General features: G+C 41.8%; 3 protein-coding genes across 4 annotated transcripts; 2 read left to right on the forward strand and 1 right to left on the reverse strand.

The window, feature by feature from the left end:
* Positions 1-116: 116 nt before the first annotated feature.
* Positions 117-4,572, forward strand: si:ch73-352p4.8 (cystine/glutamate transporter). Of its 2 annotated transcripts, none has more exons than XM_061029555.1 (13): positions 117-381; positions 465-724; positions 1,351-1,477; positions 1,632-1,747; positions 1,863-1,988; positions 2,159-2,258; positions 2,544-2,588; positions 2,678-2,801; positions 2,893-2,996; positions 3,099-3,195; positions 3,286-3,435; positions 3,609-3,786; positions 4,321-4,572. In XM_061029555.1, the coding sequence occupies exons 2-13, from the start codon at positions 502-504 to the stop codon at positions 4,383-4,385; spliced, it is 1,455 nt and encodes a 484-aa protein (XP_060885538.1). In that variant the 5' UTR covers positions 117-381; positions 465-501; the 3' UTR covers positions 4,386-4,572. The 2 variants fall into 2 exon arrangements, with proteins under 2 accessions (XP_060885538.1, XP_060885539.1); XM_061029556.1 differs by having other exon boundaries at positions 480-724.
* A 64-nt stretch (positions 4,573-4,636) lies between these two features.
* On the reverse strand, positions 4,637-11,715 carry foxm1 (forkhead box M1). Its single transcript, XM_061029554.1, has 9 exons — positions 11,534-11,715; positions 9,972-10,442; positions 9,742-9,875; positions 9,098-9,289; positions 8,885-9,013; positions 8,372-8,431; positions 7,850-7,898; positions 7,575-7,738; positions 4,637-7,185 (listed from the first exon to the last, which is right to left on the reverse strand). Exons 2-9 carry the CDS (start codon positions 10,402-10,404, stop codon positions 6,376-6,378), a joined length of 1,971 nt encoding a protein of 656 aa, XP_060885537.1. The 5' UTR covers positions 10,405-10,442; positions 11,534-11,715; the 3' UTR covers positions 4,637-6,375.
* A 109-nt stretch (positions 11,716-11,824) lies between these two features.
* Positions 11,825-15,089, forward strand: rhno1 (RAD9-HUS1-RAD1 interacting nuclear orphan 1). Its single transcript, XM_061030171.1, has 3 exons — positions 11,825-11,955; positions 12,077-12,268; positions 14,151-15,089. Exons 2-3 carry the CDS (start codon positions 12,101-12,103, stop codon positions 14,883-14,885), a joined length of 903 nt encoding a protein of 300 aa, XP_060886154.1. The 5' UTR covers positions 11,825-11,955; positions 12,077-12,100; the 3' UTR covers positions 14,886-15,089.
* Positions 15,090-15,513: the final 424 nt, after the last annotated feature.

The following is a 15,513-nucleotide window of genomic DNA, read 5'->3' on the forward strand; positions in this document are numbered from 1 at the left end:
AGCCCCAAAGGTCTCTCTCAAGCTGTACACACGCACACACAATGTAGGAAAGTGTGGAGACTTTAAACTGCTATAATTACTTTCCGAAGCTTGGGAGACTGCTGGCTTTGTTCCCCGCTCAGGCTTTTAGGGGGGCTGGAATGGCTAAGAGCCAATGAGGGGAGAAAAACATGCAGAGAGAGGGGGAGAGGGGAGTATGTTGTGTGGCTTGTGTCGTCTCTCTCTGCCACAGTTTAATGCACATTTAAAGAACGTGTAGCAAATGTGCACCACAGAAGGGTTAACAGGAAGCCAAACAAGGACAGGTGATTGGTGATTGTGGGGAAAATCAACAGATTGAGACGTGTGAAAGTATTGGCTGCAGCAACAGTCCAAGAAGAGGTAAGCTTGTAGTTATGCAGGAAAAATATCCCATGACGTTGACCCTGAAAGTAGCAGAAGTGAAGAAAACTCAATGTGCACAGTTTGTGCTTTCCAAGCGGAACCTACAGTCAGACAGAAATGGAAGTGAAGAAAGAGGACGATGGAGGCAAGGCGGAGAAGCCGGAGGAAAAGGTGGTGCATCTGCGGAGGGAGATCGGCCTGCTGCCGGCGACGTCCTTCATCATCGGTACAGTCGTGGGCAGTGGGATCTTCATCGCACCCAAGGGAGTCCTGTTGAACAGTGGCAGCGTGGGGCTGTCCCTGCTGGTGTGGGCACTCTGCGGGGTCCTCTCCTTGTTTGGTAAGAGGAATGATGGAGTGATTTATCTGTTATTTATCGTTATTTTTACATGTGTTAATTTAGATTTGGTGATAAAAGTGACCTTTTAGATACTTTTGAACTTTTTTTGTATTTTTAAATGATAAAATATGTTTTTATTTAGATTTAAAGGAGCAATATGTAAGATATCTACTAAATTAAATCAGGGGGAGACACCTCTCTTAAATGTTTTGAATTTGGACTGCAGTACCCATTTTAAACACTAGGTGTCAGAGTTACACATTGCTCCTTTAAAAATGTATTTCATTGCATTTTCAATCAATCTATAATTGTAATGTTAATTTTTATATCTAATTACTAAACTACACTGCAGACTTAAACATGGACAGAAGACAACCAACACACACCTGAATGTTTTGCTGCAATTTTTCTTTTTTTTAAGTTTCACAGTAACAAGACTGCTTTGGTTTAGCTGTTTTTTTAGTGAACTTTTCCATTGATCCTAGCATCTCTGCGAGTCCACTTTCTGCAACATGCTAACATTTGTAGGCTTATATGCTCATATGATTGATTATTAATGGATTATACTGACAATGCTAACATGCTATGCTATGTTTTATTTCCTGGTCTATGTTCTGCTACATCAGGGGCCTTGTGCTACGCGGAGCTGGGCACCAGTTTTACAAAGTCAGGGGGCCACTACACTTACCTACTGGAGACACTGGGGCCACTTCCCGCCTTTTTACGACTCTGGGTTGAGTTCTTATTTATCAGGTTTGTTAGTTGTTTTAATTACCCACAACTGCTAGCTGCCTGGTTGGCCCTGAGTTGGAGGGGAAAGACATTAGAGAAAGCTCGTACTGGATGCATAATTAGTAGAGGATAAGTCAGAATGCTTTCCATAACTAGCAGATTTTCTATTTTCTAGACCAGCCGTGGCCTCCTATGTGTCCCTAGCTTTTGGTCGCTACGTGGTGGAGCCGTTCTTTGAACCTTGTGCCGCTCCAACAGCGCTGATCAAGCTTGTCAGCATCCTCGGACTGAGTAAGTGTTTTCTTAATATCGTCCCTCCTACCTTATTATTGTTCTCAGATCTCTTTGCAGTGCAATATTTGAATCTAAACCTTTATTGTCTTTGTGTTTTTTTTTTCTTTTGTAGCATTTGTTGTGGCTATCAACTGCTGGAGTGTGACCATGGCTTCTCGCACTCAGGTCGCCTTGACGTTCATCAAGATGTTTGCTCTGGTACTAATCATCATCCCTGGTGTGATCGCACTAGCCAAAGGTGAGAGGACACTGTTTACAGAAGCTTTAAAGAGCTATAACTTTGTATCACACCCCAAGTGGTAGAGAAGCATGTCTCTTAATAACAGTGTAAAAACCAGCACCACTACAAAGGTTCCTCACTACATTTGCTGTATTTACATTGAGCCTCCATCTTTCTCTCCTTTTCAGGAAAAACCGAGAACTTCCAGAATGGTTTCGAGGTTGAATCGTTAACGCTGGACAAATTACCTCTGGCCTTCTACAACGGCCTGTATGCCTACGGTGGCTGGTAAAGCAAACATTTACAGCAGTCAAAAAACAGAAAACTTTTGGGGCGCTGGTGGCGCAGTGGTTAGTGCGTACGCCCCATGTATGGAGGCTGTCGTCCCAAGTGGGCGGCCCGGGTTCACCCTCCACCTGTGGCCTCCCTCCTGCATGTCATTCCCTTTCTCTCTCTCTCTCCCTGATTTCTGACTCTATCCACTGTCCTATCTATCCATTAAAGGCACAAAAATTCAAAAATGAATCTTACATTTTGCTCTTTATCATACATGAAATTGCTTCTTTCCTTTAGGTTTTATCTGAACTTTATCACAGAAGAGGTCATAAACCCCAACAGGTATCTACATCTCACATCTCACTCTATCTATCTACACATTGCTTTGAAAGCACCTTCATGTCTCTCTGCATGCCTCCTCTGTTTGTCAGAACCATCCCTCTGGCAATAATCTGCTCCATGGTGACAGTGACAGTCTTCTACGTGCTTGTTAATGTGGCCTACTACACCGTGATGACTCCCGCTGAGCTGCTGATATCTGATGCCGTGGCTGTGGTCAGTACTTGTAGTCCAGAAGAAAAAGATAAATGAACCACATGATGGGAGATTTGTGTGTTGAAATGTTCGTCTAAATCTGCCTCTTCAGACGTTTGCAAACCGTGCTCTCCAGGGCTTGTCGTCTGTCATCCCCATTTTAGTGGCCCTGTCCTGCCTTGGAGCTCTGAACGGCGGCTTCTTTGGGGCTCCCAGGTAATTTAGGCCCAGACAGACTATTTCTGTCCATCCATGTATGCGCTTAAAATCACAATCCCACCAGATTAAGGCGTGTAAGGCGTACCGTTTGTGTTACAGGATGCTGTTTGTGGGAGCCAGAGAGGGGCACTGGCCTCCAATCTTCTCCATGATTCACATCCGCAGACACACACCTTTACCTGCGGTGATGTTACTGGTAAATCTACACTCTGAATCTAAACTGTATTAAACAACAGAAGTAGACTGAGTATTTCTATGGCGTTGAAGCTATGTTGTGTGTCTGCAGTACCCCCTGGTGGTCCTGATGTTACTCTCAGGGGAGATCTACCAGCTCATCAACTTTGCCTCCTTTTCCCGCTGGTTCTTCATCGCCCTGGCAACCTTAGGGCTGCTCATCCACCGATACCGCTTCCCCCTTCACCCGAGACCTTTCAAAGTGAGTGTGTCAGCAGTCACAAAACTATCTAGTCAATCAAACTTTATTTCCATACAAAAAAATAATGCAGCAGTAAGTGCTTCACATAAAAAATTAAAAAAAAAAAAAAGCAACATGATGTTTGCTGTTCTCCAAACGGTGTTGTTTGCTCTTTCTGAACCACCCCCAAAAAGGTGCCGCTGGTCATCGCCGTCACCTTCACGGTGGTCTGCTTCTTCATCGTGGGTCTGTCTCTGTACTCGGACCCCTGGAACACGGGTAATAGCTGTGCTCTAACGCTGACAGGGGTCCCCGTTTACTACGTCACCATCCACAGATATCGCTTGCCCAAAAGATGGAGACGCATCTTCGGTGAGTCATACTCAAAATCTGCTTTTATTCCATTTCTTACATATTGCTCCTTTAAAACAGGTCTAAGGGTTTACACTGAATATTCTGACAACATTTTTGTCAAAACTGCAGCTCAGCTGATCTATTTTTTTTAAATCTATATTGTGGTATCTATCTATTTTTTTGTACATTTTTTTTTCTTTTAAATTTAAATTGTACTGTGTTCACTTTTTGTTTGCAATCTTGGCTCTTTGCTGCTGTAACAATGTAAATTTCCCCGTTGTGGGATAAATAAAGGATTATCTTATCTTAAAAATTGAGACAGTTTTGTAGCAAATTTGAACATTAATTGTGCTTTGACAAATGCCATTAAGGAAAATACACTTTTCTCACACAATAATTTGTCTAGGATAAAAAAAACAAAAACCTTTTCAGTCCTAAACTAAAATATTTTCCTTGTCAATTTAACATCTGCCACTTACTCTTTGATCTTTATCCTACTTTTGCCTAGAATTTAACACCTTTTACTTCCATTTGTGTCTTCAATGTTTCCAGATTACTGCAGCAAGCAGCTACAGATCCTCCTGGAAGTGGCACAGCAGGAGGTCCAGACTTACTGAAGAAGCTAAACACCGCTTTCTACTGACACACTGCTTGAACACCATCTTTACTGTCAGAGTGTACCAAGTGTTTGATACTAGAAGAACTCTTAATATGTGAAAACCACTGCTGAGAAAAGACGGCGTATCTGACTTTTCTCGTAGAATATACTTGAATTATAATCTTTCTTGCTTTCTCTTTTTTTTTTTTTTTAATACCAAGTCCTGAATGTAACATTAAAGTCGTATTTGAATCACAGAAGCATTCTACAAATGGTTTCAACTTTTATTCCCACATAAATACAAATAGCCCGACCTTGCTTTGTGGTTTTACAGACACCGTACAGAAATACAAGGTTTCAACACTGCAAACTGCAAACCTGGTTGTAGAAATTGCACCTCGTCTAGTATCGACATTGATTAATTAAACGTGAGCTGTCAGAGTGAATCAAAGCATGCTAATGGTCCAAAACACGACTTCATGAAAAAGTCGTACTGCGTGAGGCACCGACACCATCGGATTGATTGGACAGTCGTGGAAACAGAACGAGGCGCATGCTCGGAAGACGTTGAACACACATGTTAGAAAACCCTAGAATTAAGCCATACATTATTTTGTGGCATTTAAAAAGTTTTTTAAACTCTCGTTCTTTTCCTTTTCAAGATGGTGCAGCATTAACTGAAACCTTTCCCTGGGTTCAAAGTGTGCTTACAGAACAAAAATAAAATCCTCTTATTCAATCTCCCGTTTAAAAGACACAAACATTCAGGATTCTGTCGCCAAAGACGATGGTGTTGACAAGAGGAGTCACTGCTCCTCTCTGCAGCTACCAAGTGCCCTTACATGCTACTGATGACCACACACTGTTACATGGGAAAGACAGTTCTACTATAAATGTACAGACACAACCTACTGCTGTTAGTGCTATTTGTATTATTTATGTCATTGCTTATTGCTAAATATTCCTGCCTTACAGTCTAAAGTCTAAAACATGGATCCCAGACGGCCCAGAAGCCTCTTGCTGGCTTAACAAGGCAATATATTGTCTTTCAATTTACATATGTAAAAGCTAAATTTATATATTAAAATGTGCAAAATCAACTTACAAAAAGACACTTAAAGACATGTTGTTATTGACGAGCGATTCCTTTAGGAGCACGGACGAAGGGGACAGGAAGTGAGGAGGAAACCGAGTGGAAGTGTTTGTGGAAAAAGAGAGGCGAGTAAACGAGTGATGGAAGAATTTCTGAACGCTCAGATGTGAGGAAAGAAACGTAAATACAGAATGTGGCTGTGATTAGTTTAAACGTCGGACTTTATTCCAAGCAGACGTGTAAATAAATATCCAGGAGAATGTAAAGCAGGTGTAAATGAGCTCCAATCGACTTTTCAATAAATGAAGTTTATGAGAGTGTTAGAGCCAAAGCAGAAGCTTCAGAAGGACAACAAAGGCAGCTAAACGGAGGCTTTAGACTTAGACATCTTAACCACGTCATTCTCGTAAATACACGACTTTAATCTCCATATTTTAGATCTTTCCTTCTTGAAGTGGCCCTAATACTATAAAATACTCAAATTGGAGGTATATTCAGCTTTAAACAATCAGAGTAAATGTTTTTTTCCCCTCACAGTTGAAGAGACAAACATGTCAGATTGTAAAAAAATGGGAGTTTTTACCTTAAGATCTTTGTTTTCTCCAAAGCAATCAACTCAACTTCTCCTCGGTATCGATGATGTCCTTGGAATATGCCCTTTTTCGGACTTAGCTGAAGTTTATGGTGTGTAGCTGCATGTATTTGGGGTTGAATAACTTCTGTTATCAGTACAAATAAACAATGTTGTGCCCTTATTCAATGTAGTCGCTTTAGTCGTCATAAACACAGAACACTATTTGTCATTTTACTCGACATTTACATCTGCTTTACCTCTTTCTGAGCGTCTCACTTCCCCTCCTAAATTGTTCTGGAAAACCTCTGACCACCAATCTGTGTAAGTCAAAGTGTCATCAGGCTACTTAAACTGCGGGATGAACTCGGACCAGCTGATGTTGGCCGTGCCCAGGTCCTCGTCGTCCATGCAGGAGAAGCTGATGTCCACCAGGATCTTGCTCAAGCTGTCGTTCATGGTGTCCAGGACCAGACCCTCTGTGATGGAGCGGTTGGCGGCCGTGGAGCTCCCCGCCTGCAGCAGCTCTCTGGAGCAGCTGCTCCGGAAGCACTCCAGAGGAGAGTCTGTGGGCGCGGCCGCTCTGGAGGGGGCGGAGTTGAGCAGCTCTCGCGGGGAGCTGAACAGGGGCCAGTCTTTGAAGGGGGTGCCGTTGAAGCTGAAGGTGGTGTAGTCGTGCCGCGGCGTGACCGCCGGACCGCCTGGCGTGCGGATGGGGCTGAAGTCCAGAACGCCCGCGCTCTCTTTGCCGACGGGGGTCACCTTCCAAGGCTCGGGTGGGGCGCTACAAGGGGGCTTGCTCGGCGTGGAGGATGTGAGGTGGTTGGTGCTTTTGATGGGGGTTTTGAAGGAGAACTCCCGATCCGGGCTCCTGCTCACGTCGAGCTCGGCGTCTCGCATGTCCTGGAAAGTGGACACGTCGGAGACCACGCCGGAGTCGAAGAAAGTGTTCTCGGGGCAGAGGAGGACGGGCTCCTCGTTCAGAGAGTGGACCAGGCGCTGTTTGCGACGAGAGCCGCTGACCTGTCTCGTCGACAGGGACGTCGGAGTTCCGCCTGGAATGGGAACACAAACAGGCTCCTCCTTCATGGCCAGCTTCAGGTCTTTGTTCTTCTGAGGAAACACCCCCGGGCCTGGGACATCACTTTGGTTCACCTGACACACACACACACACACACACACACACACACACACACCAACAGACATTATTATTATTATTATTATTGGAACGAGACGGAAAAAGACGGAAAATATATAAAACATCGATTGATTCATTTTATGAGGAAACTTGCAAACTCAAAAAAATCAAAAAAAAAATCCTCAAAGCTGGTCGACGCTTTAAATACGGCCATAAAGTGAAATGAACTTCAGTCACACAGCAGGGAAGGGGACACATTTTAAGTTGGCTCTGAGGGTCTTCCCCCAGGAAACCTAAAAACATCTCATCTAATTTTTTAAACAACCTGATTTCAAGATTCAATCCAGACGGGGCCGAGCACCTCAAGTGGGTATTCATGATCCTTCAATGCGTGTTCATTCTTTACCTTTGGAGCTATCCGCACTCTCTTCGCCCCTCGAGAGGCGATCGGTTTAGGCTGCGAGCAGAAGGGCGGGAACTGGGCCTGCGAGGACTGCATGTAGGCGACGGGGAGCTGGACGGGAATGAAGTAGGACTCGGTCCGAGGGAGGAGAGGTTTGATTCTTCTCTCTGGATTTAGAAAAAAAAAAACCAACAACCACGTTAATGACTTTTTTTTTTTTTTTTGTCCATTTTGTTGACTGCAGAATAAAAAAAAGGCTGACATGTTTATAAACTCACCGGATCCAGTTGTAGCTTTTTTGGCATCAGGAAGAATTCTCCTCTGTTGCTGTTTAAAAAAAAATTAAAAAGGGACAGAAGATGTCTTAATACAGATGGAGTGCATTGCCTGAGTGGGCCTCACTGTGCTCTCTCAATCCTGACTACATTTAAGTGACAAGTTAAGCTCTCCTCTTTTAGTTTGCGCCAGAAGAAGAACGTCCTTAAGCTCTCCCTGTATTTTTATGAAGAGATGATGGATAAAACTGTCTTTAAAAACAACTTGCTGTGAAGGATGGTCTCAAAGCAAGCTACTCTCTCTCATCTCCTCCTGCAACAACAACAACGACAACAAAAAGATTTCCCTCCGGCTGCAGCTGCATTCTTTGAGTCAAAGTTTCTGGTCACAAAAAAAAAAATATGTCAAGTGAAGATGTTCATCTGCTGATTTCTGTCTTTCTTTCCTGCGTTCTCCTGCCTGTCTGACTTCTCAGATGAAAAGTGTCCCTGGAAGAATGGAAAGAAGGGTAAAATCTATCTTACTTGGTTGGGTAATAAAAGCATGGGCACGGGAACCGGGGCGGTCATTGGGTCACAGCCAGGCTGAGGAGGAAGATGTGAAGTGAGAGAGGAAAGAAGAAAAACCATAAAGATCAGAAGACAAATGCTCGAAAACAACAAGAAATAATCAAAACCCAAGTTTTACATCACTTCAGCTGTCTTAAGATTTAAAAAACACGGCAGTTAAGCTGAAAATGGTGGAATGTTATGGCATTAGATATTCACTCTCTTTTGTTGTGTGTATAAAAATAAGCAGTTTGACAGATTTTGTGTTTTAAATGTGAAATGAGTGACCGTTAGGGCTTTCACACTTGCAGAAAACTCCTGAAAAACTCAGGATATATCCAGGAGGAGCTGTATTTAGGAGACCCCCTGCCCTCTCCGTCTGAAAGGGATAGTCTCCCCCTGGTCAGGAGAATCTCTGCTCTCCTGAAATGATCTAGATATTTTCAGGAGGGCATTATGTGAAAACGGCTAGTGATAAGAAGTACTCACCCTGTACACCTGATCCAGAGTGAGGCATCGATTGGCTTCAGGCCGAATGGTCCAATAAGAAATCTTCCCATCTGGCGAGGTCTCGCGTAAGAACATGTCATGCAGAGAGAGGTTGTGGCGGATGGAATTCTGCAATCACACATCGATTAAACATTAAATGTGCCTCTCCATAAAGTGATACCGCAAAGACGTTATCTTGTCCCCTGATCTCACCTTCCATCCCGGTTTGGCCACCTCTCTGAAGTAGGGGAAGTGGTCCTGGATCCACATGTAGATCTCCTTCAGGGTCATCCTCCTGGTCTTCCTGCTGTTGATGGCGAACTGGATCATGGCCATGTAAGAGTACGGTGGCCTCTCCGACATGGGCTGCTGAGCGGGCTCTGCATCCATTTGAGGATTTTGAGCCTGCAAAATCAAAAAAAAAAAAACAAGAGAGGAAGTTACTACAAAAAAAACCCACTGCAATAGTTGTTACTTCCACAATGCAGTTATGAACATTCATGTGTTATACTCTATCCCCTCCAACATTTAATACTAATCCTACACCTTCATTGTACCCATAATGAGTTCAGAGACTCACAAGCAGGTTATTTCACCACAGATCATGCAGCTTAATTATGTCAATTTCCTTAAAAGTGCTGCCACAAATGCTTTATTTTAAGATATTAGTTACCCTTAAATACAAAAGGAGACAGTCAAAACTTCTTGACTTCCTCAAATCATCTCAAAGCAGTACTTTGGCGGTCTTTAGAAATCACAGAGGTGACATTTAAGTGTTTAAGGTGTTTAAAGTGTCATGCTGAGACACGCCCGAGGTCAGGAACACAATCACACTGAGGCGTCAGGGAGCCGCTGACCTGTGAACTTTGGTTTTCCTTGTTGGCCATCTGCTTGGCTGGGCATGGTTCGAGGGCAGCTGTGCTCATTTTGCCCAGCCATTGAATATTGGTGAGGCTGTTATCTAACGGACCGCTCTCCAGGTCCTTATTTACTGCGGAAGAAAAGCAAAAGAAAAGGATTATTACTTGGATACAGAATGGGAAAACAGAGAGCCAAAAAAAATCGAATGTAATTGTTATTTCCTTACAAAGTTTGATTGCAGTGAGAGGTTTAACATCGGGGGAATTGTCCATATCCTCCTCCTTCACTGGTTCTCCAACTGACCCTGTAGACGCATCAGAAGGCTGACACAGAGACTCGTCGTCACGGCTACCGTTTTCACTGAGAAGGATGAACTTGTTCCGTCCCTGGGCGCCGCACTCTTTGCCTTTAGCCGTGAGGGCCCCAATGACACTCTGAAGGTCGGCCGTCTTGGGGATGACGACCACCTGGGTGTCAGACTGAGTAGGGTGATCCATAATGCGGATGCCGGCGGGAAAGGGCCGGCTCGCGTCTTGCTTTGGAGGTTCTGCCGCAGCCGGTTGGCTCTGCTGCTCCACCGCTGGCGGGTCATTCTGCTGAAAGGGCAACTTTCTTCTTCTGAGGATCAGGGGTCTCCTCGGGCTCCGTCTCATGGTCATCAGATCACAGAAAATGCTCCTTGGGTTTCACTTTTATTCTGTGACAAAATAACACAGAGAAAAAAACAACATTTGAATCAACCTGCTAAATACATAAACAAATATATCTCCAACTCCATAATGTGCAACATGCCAAAACACTGTGCTGCCAAACAAACGATCCTTACCGTCAACTTATTCAAATTACTAGCTAGATAACCGGCAGTTAACTAGATTTAAACCGTTTCTCCTTAGGCTGACCGATTTAGATTTGACAGGAAGATCAATTCATACCAAACACCAATAAAAACAAACTGTACTCTGGTTAGACGAGCTGTGTGTTAATAATGGATTTACAAGATAAAAATTCAGCCCCCAGGTTATCCGTCTTTCAGTTGTGTAGTCGTGAAGTTGCTCTGGTCTTGCGGCCTGTTTTCATTCACCAGTTGTGTTTCCTGGCGACTCAAACCTTCTAGAACAACAAGTCGTTAACTTGCATGTCGCTGCAGATTCCCTGGCAAACATCCAAATGTTATGCGGAATTAAATGTAACTTTTTTTTTTTTAAAGTAAAGAAAATAACCACAGCTCCAGGGTAATAGAAGTCCCAGCAGAAGTAATATGTTTTTTTTAATAATTCTAAAATTATAGAACCCATTCAGTTATCACCCACCAGTTAGCTGTGACAATAGCAGTGTAGGTTTTGATGCTTTATTTTTATTTTAAAAATTTAAATAAAAGTTTATTGTCTGTGTGAGGTATGCCGAATTGAAGTCACCTTTCTTAATGCTTATACTACATTAAAAAACATTGTAAAAACGATGTGCATTTGAAGAATATTTATGGAAGTATCAAAATGTCATATTAATTACATTGAATTCAGCGTAACATCCGTTCGATCCACATGAATGACAGCGGTTTACAAAGCGAAGATTGGCTTTAGATTCTGAGGAACAATACGTGACGAACACAGCTGTTTTCCACACGCATTAAACCAGGAAAATAATCCTTAATCTTAAAAGTTAGATTACGTGAGTTTATCGGATGTAGGAAGTTAAGATAAGTGAGCTAGCAGGGTGGCTAGTCAGCGTTAGCAGCTACATAGCTCACAGCATTATAGTGTCGAAAACGAAAGCTGAATAAAACCAAACCTTCATATTATTGTGTCTTCTCAGGAAATTCCTCTCGGCTGGACCCCATCTAGTAGTAAAAATCACTCCTTTTCTATTCGACATTAAATCAAATTATCCATAATTACAATGATATTCTTCCATTTAGTGTTATTTATTCGCCGCCTGGTCCATTCAGAAACGTATTTGAATTTTGGCGCTGTGGGTGCTACCTTCGTGACGTTGATCACGTGGTAAGAAAGTGCAACCAATAGCAGCTAAGTATAACACCCATTGGACCAATCAGAGACGATCATGGGGGAAACCGGGGAAATAATGAGGAACAAGTAGTTTGAAGAAGAAAAACAATACGTTCCTTTGATAGGATATGAGTTACTAACTTCTTATGCCTGTTTAAATTGTTTGCAATTGGAGTCTTATCTTACACGAAGAACCACATTAAGGTATGTGTAATATCGGACTTGCGAATGAAAACGTTCAAAGGTAAACATTGCTGAACAGAAGTCAGTCATTGCTGTGCAGATTACCCGGTGTGTTGATTTAAGGGTGTTTTGTTTCCACCAGGTTTAAGGGAATGTTTTTATATTGATGCCCCGCAAAGCTTCAAAGACAGAGAAGCCTCCACTGCTGTTCCTGGAGAGGTCTTTGTGTGGAGCCAGACTGCAAAATGTGCCTGAAGTTCGAGCAGCACTCAACCCAAGAGAATTCTTCACAGAGACAGCAACACATGATAACTCAGCAGCTCTCAATTCTTGGGTAACCTGTCAGTTAATTTGTCTTATTTTGGTGTCTCTGAGGTTGCAAACACTGCAACATTGTGCAACAGAATCAACCTTAAGAGTGTCTTTATGTGCCATTGAATTTGTTACCAAACCTGACCTTTCTTTTTGTTTTTATTACTTTTTATTGTCATCATGTCTTAACATACAGTACATTTTTTATATTCAACATAAAGATGACAATATTTTACATTTTTATAAGTGGTGTGGTGTCAAAAAGGTTGTGTCCCCCCAGTGATGTGAAAATTCTAAAAAAAAAAATAACACTTACAATACAGAAACATGTTTTACAGTTTGTTTAAAGCAGCTTGGATCTGTGTGACATAAATTCATAAATGTTTCCCTCCGTCAAGGTTTTCTTCCCTTTCTCTACGATATTTAACATCTTAAGGAAGGGCAAACAAACAGGTTAGTTATATGAAATAATGAAAAAAGAAAAAAAAAAATTCAATTCAATTAAAAGAAAGAGAAGAAGAGTCAAAGGAGAAAGAAAAGAGAAAGAGAACAAGACAAAAAAAAACCTAGGTAGTGCTCCCCTTAGTGGCTGTCATTCCTATTGTCATGATCCCAAAGTTTCAGTTAATTTCCTTCCTACCATAATATAAGATAAGATAAGATATACTTTATTCATCCCAGCAGGGAAATGTAGGTGTTCCAGCAGCCAGCATACATACAAACACACAACACAACACATATATACATACAAACACACAACACATATATACATACAAACACACAACACAACACATATATACATACATATTCCACCCATACAAAAAAACATGAGCCCACAATACAGTTTGATATATGATATATGCAACTCAGGCTAAAGTTTAAAGGTTTAAATGTCTTCTGTCCTTACTTAAAGGGGAGTCGTTATAAAGTGCAATTGCAGTAGGTAAAAAAGTATTTTTAAATCTGTCCGTAGCCTCCCACTAAAAACGCTCTTTTGTTCACACACGAGATTGTGTAAGGGATGCATGTTATTGTCCATAATGTTCAACAGTTTCTGTATCATCCTTCTCCCCATCACCACCTCCAGGTATATATCATATGTTGACCATTTAGATCAGGGGTGGGCAACTGGCGGCCCCCATCAACCCTCAACGTGGCCCTCAGGTCAATTTTTACACATGAATTAATTGGAAAAATGAAGAAAACATGACAAAATCTGCCATGAAATCATGAAAACCAGAAGTATGTCCATAATAATATTTGATCACTGGTATATGTTGAGTTACATTTGAGACATAATTGACTGTAATCGTTTTTTGTATGCTACAATTTGGCCCTCTGGCATTGAGAATTAAATGAATGTGGCCCTTGCTGTGAACAAAGTTGCCCATCCCTGATTTAGACCATCTCTTTTCAGATAGTTTTGAGTTCCCCCTCATTTCACAAGTTAAACTTTCCATCTGATATATTTGTTGAGTTGTTTCTCTCCATTTATATATCAAGGGACATGTTTTTTGAAGCCAATTTCTTGTTATTTGTTTCAGTGCTGCTATACGCAGAATTCTTAACAAATATTGATCATTACATATTTTGTCCACTGTTTTACCTAACAATATGAAGTCTGTATTCAAGTGAGTGGCGTCATTGAAAATGGTTTTGATTTCCCTCTGAATATTGTTCCAGAACACTTTTAATAATGGACAGGACCAAAAAATGTGACCAAAGTTTGCATAAGATTCGCCACATTCCCTCCAGCAGTTTGGCAATATTTTATTATTATACCTAGCTTGTTGCACTGGTGTTTTATAAAATAACGTGATTGTATTTCCCATGCATATTCTCTCCAGTAAGCCTGACCTTTCTGTAACTTACTTGACGTAATTTTCTTTCTTTTAATCATTTAGGTAAGCCCACAATTTGACAGCGCACTTGCTGCTCTGCCTCCGGTGAGACGTGGGAGAAGAAGATGCCAAGCTGCAAGCGTCCTCGACAGCTCTACGCAACTTTCTAAGAAAAACAGTGTGTGCAAATTTCCCGCGCTTGCATTTCAGACAAGGACAAGAGACCAGTCTCGTCGAACGAAAGGCACACGCACAAAGAAAGCTACAGAGTGTGCTGCGGTGCCTGATGTGGGAAATCAACCACGGGGATCAAGCCCCGTCAAAAGGACAGTTTCAAGTAGGCAGTGTGTAGAAACACCAAAGAGACAGTCGACCACGATCAGAAGAAGAAATGTGGAGAGAGCTTCTGATGCTGCTGGGTCCTCAAACACATGTTTGGATAGGCCGGAAATTCCATCTGTTCAACCGACAGAGGGATACAAAGTTCCAGCAGTTGGTGCTTCAATACTTGCCTTAAATGAGTTCAGCACGACTGAGGTCAGCAGCATTAGTCTGCCGTCTAATGTGGACACTCCAAAAGTAATACAAGAAGGGATCAGTTGTTCCTCCACATCTTTACACGTACTACTGCCTCAGCCATGTACTCCACCATGTAGTCAGCCACCTGACACTTTGGTGGCCGACACACCAGAGAGGGATTATGGGGTGAAGGTGACATGGAGGAGAAGGAGGGGCCTGATGTTGCTGTTAAAAGAGAGAGGTCATCTGTCTGAGTCGGATGTGTTGATTCACAGCTGATTTGGAGAGATGTGAGAGGAGACAGAGGTTATTCATTTGATAACTTCGATGACCAGAACTCTTTTCTATACTGCTTTTTTATTGCCCTCAATGATGCTGCTGCATTTAACATGATGTCCGCCTTTTGATTCACTGACTGTTTACTTCATTTTACTTGCATCAAGCCATACAGGAAGAAAAAAAACTGCAATAAATACTTAACTATTTTTCACAAGTGTGAGTATGTTTGGACTGATACAAGAACTCTAACAAATTATTTTTTTCTTCCAGACGTGTTGGATGCAATCTATAGAATAAAATGTTTATGTATGTAAGACCAACAGGCATACTAAAGTAATTTGTTGGTTTACACTTATATTAAGTCGCAATTGCTGATTATTGGTCCGAGAAGTCAATAAAGAATCTTTTGCATTTACAATTTAATAAAAGTAAAATCAGTAACAAAAAATATACACTTATTTTAAATAAACTTAAATAAATACCTCAGATGATTTGTAGAATTAAACATGTTTCAGACCCTTTAAATATTTGCGAAATATGCTTGAGCCTTTTGAATTATGTTGACAAGTTACTGGTTACTTCAGCAAACCTTTTTATACTGATCTTTTGGTGTAACAAAGGTATTTAT

The sequence above is a fragment of the Labrus mixtus genome, chromosome 22, assembly GCF_963584025.1.
Source record: "Labrus mixtus chromosome 22, fLabMix1.1, whole genome shotgun sequence".
NCBI lineage: Eukaryota > Metazoa > Chordata > Actinopteri > Labriformes > Labridae > Labrus > Labrus mixtus.

Excerpts from the sequence above, each read along its gene's own strand:
- si:ch73-352p4.8 (XM_061029555.1), top strand. The coding sequence starts at position 502 with ATGGAAGTGAAGAAAGAGGACGATGGAGGCAAGGCGGAGAAGCCGGAG. Across the intron at positions 2,802-2,892 it reads TATCTGATGCCGTGGCTGTG|ACGTTTGCAAACCGTGCTCT; the intron begins GTCAGTACTTGT and ends CTGCCTCTTCAG. Across the intron at positions 3,196-3,285 it reads TACCTGCGGTGATGTTACTG|TACCCCCTGGTGGTCCTGAT; the intron begins GTAAATCTACAC and ends GTGTGTCTGCAG.
- foxm1 (XM_061029554.1), bottom strand. The coding sequence starts at position 10,404 with ATGACCATGAGACGGAGCCCGAGGAGACCCCTGATCCTCAGAAGAAGA. Across the intron at positions 9,014-9,097 it reads TGGCCAAACCGGGATGGAAG|AATTCCATCCGCCACAACCT; the intron begins GTGAGATCAGGG and ends GTGTGATTGCAG. Across the intron at positions 7,739-7,849 it reads AAAAGCTACAACTGGATCCG|AGAGAAGAATCAAACCTCTC; the intron begins GTGAGTTTATAA and ends TTCTAAATCCAG.
- rhno1 (XM_061030171.1), top strand. The coding sequence starts at position 12,101 with ATGCCCCGCAAAGCTTCAAAGACAGAGAAGCCTCCACTGCTGTTCCTG. Across the intron at positions 12,269-14,150 it reads CAGCAGCTCTCAATTCTTGG|GTAAGCCCACAATTTGACAG; the intron begins GTAACCTGTCAG and ends TTAATCATTTAG.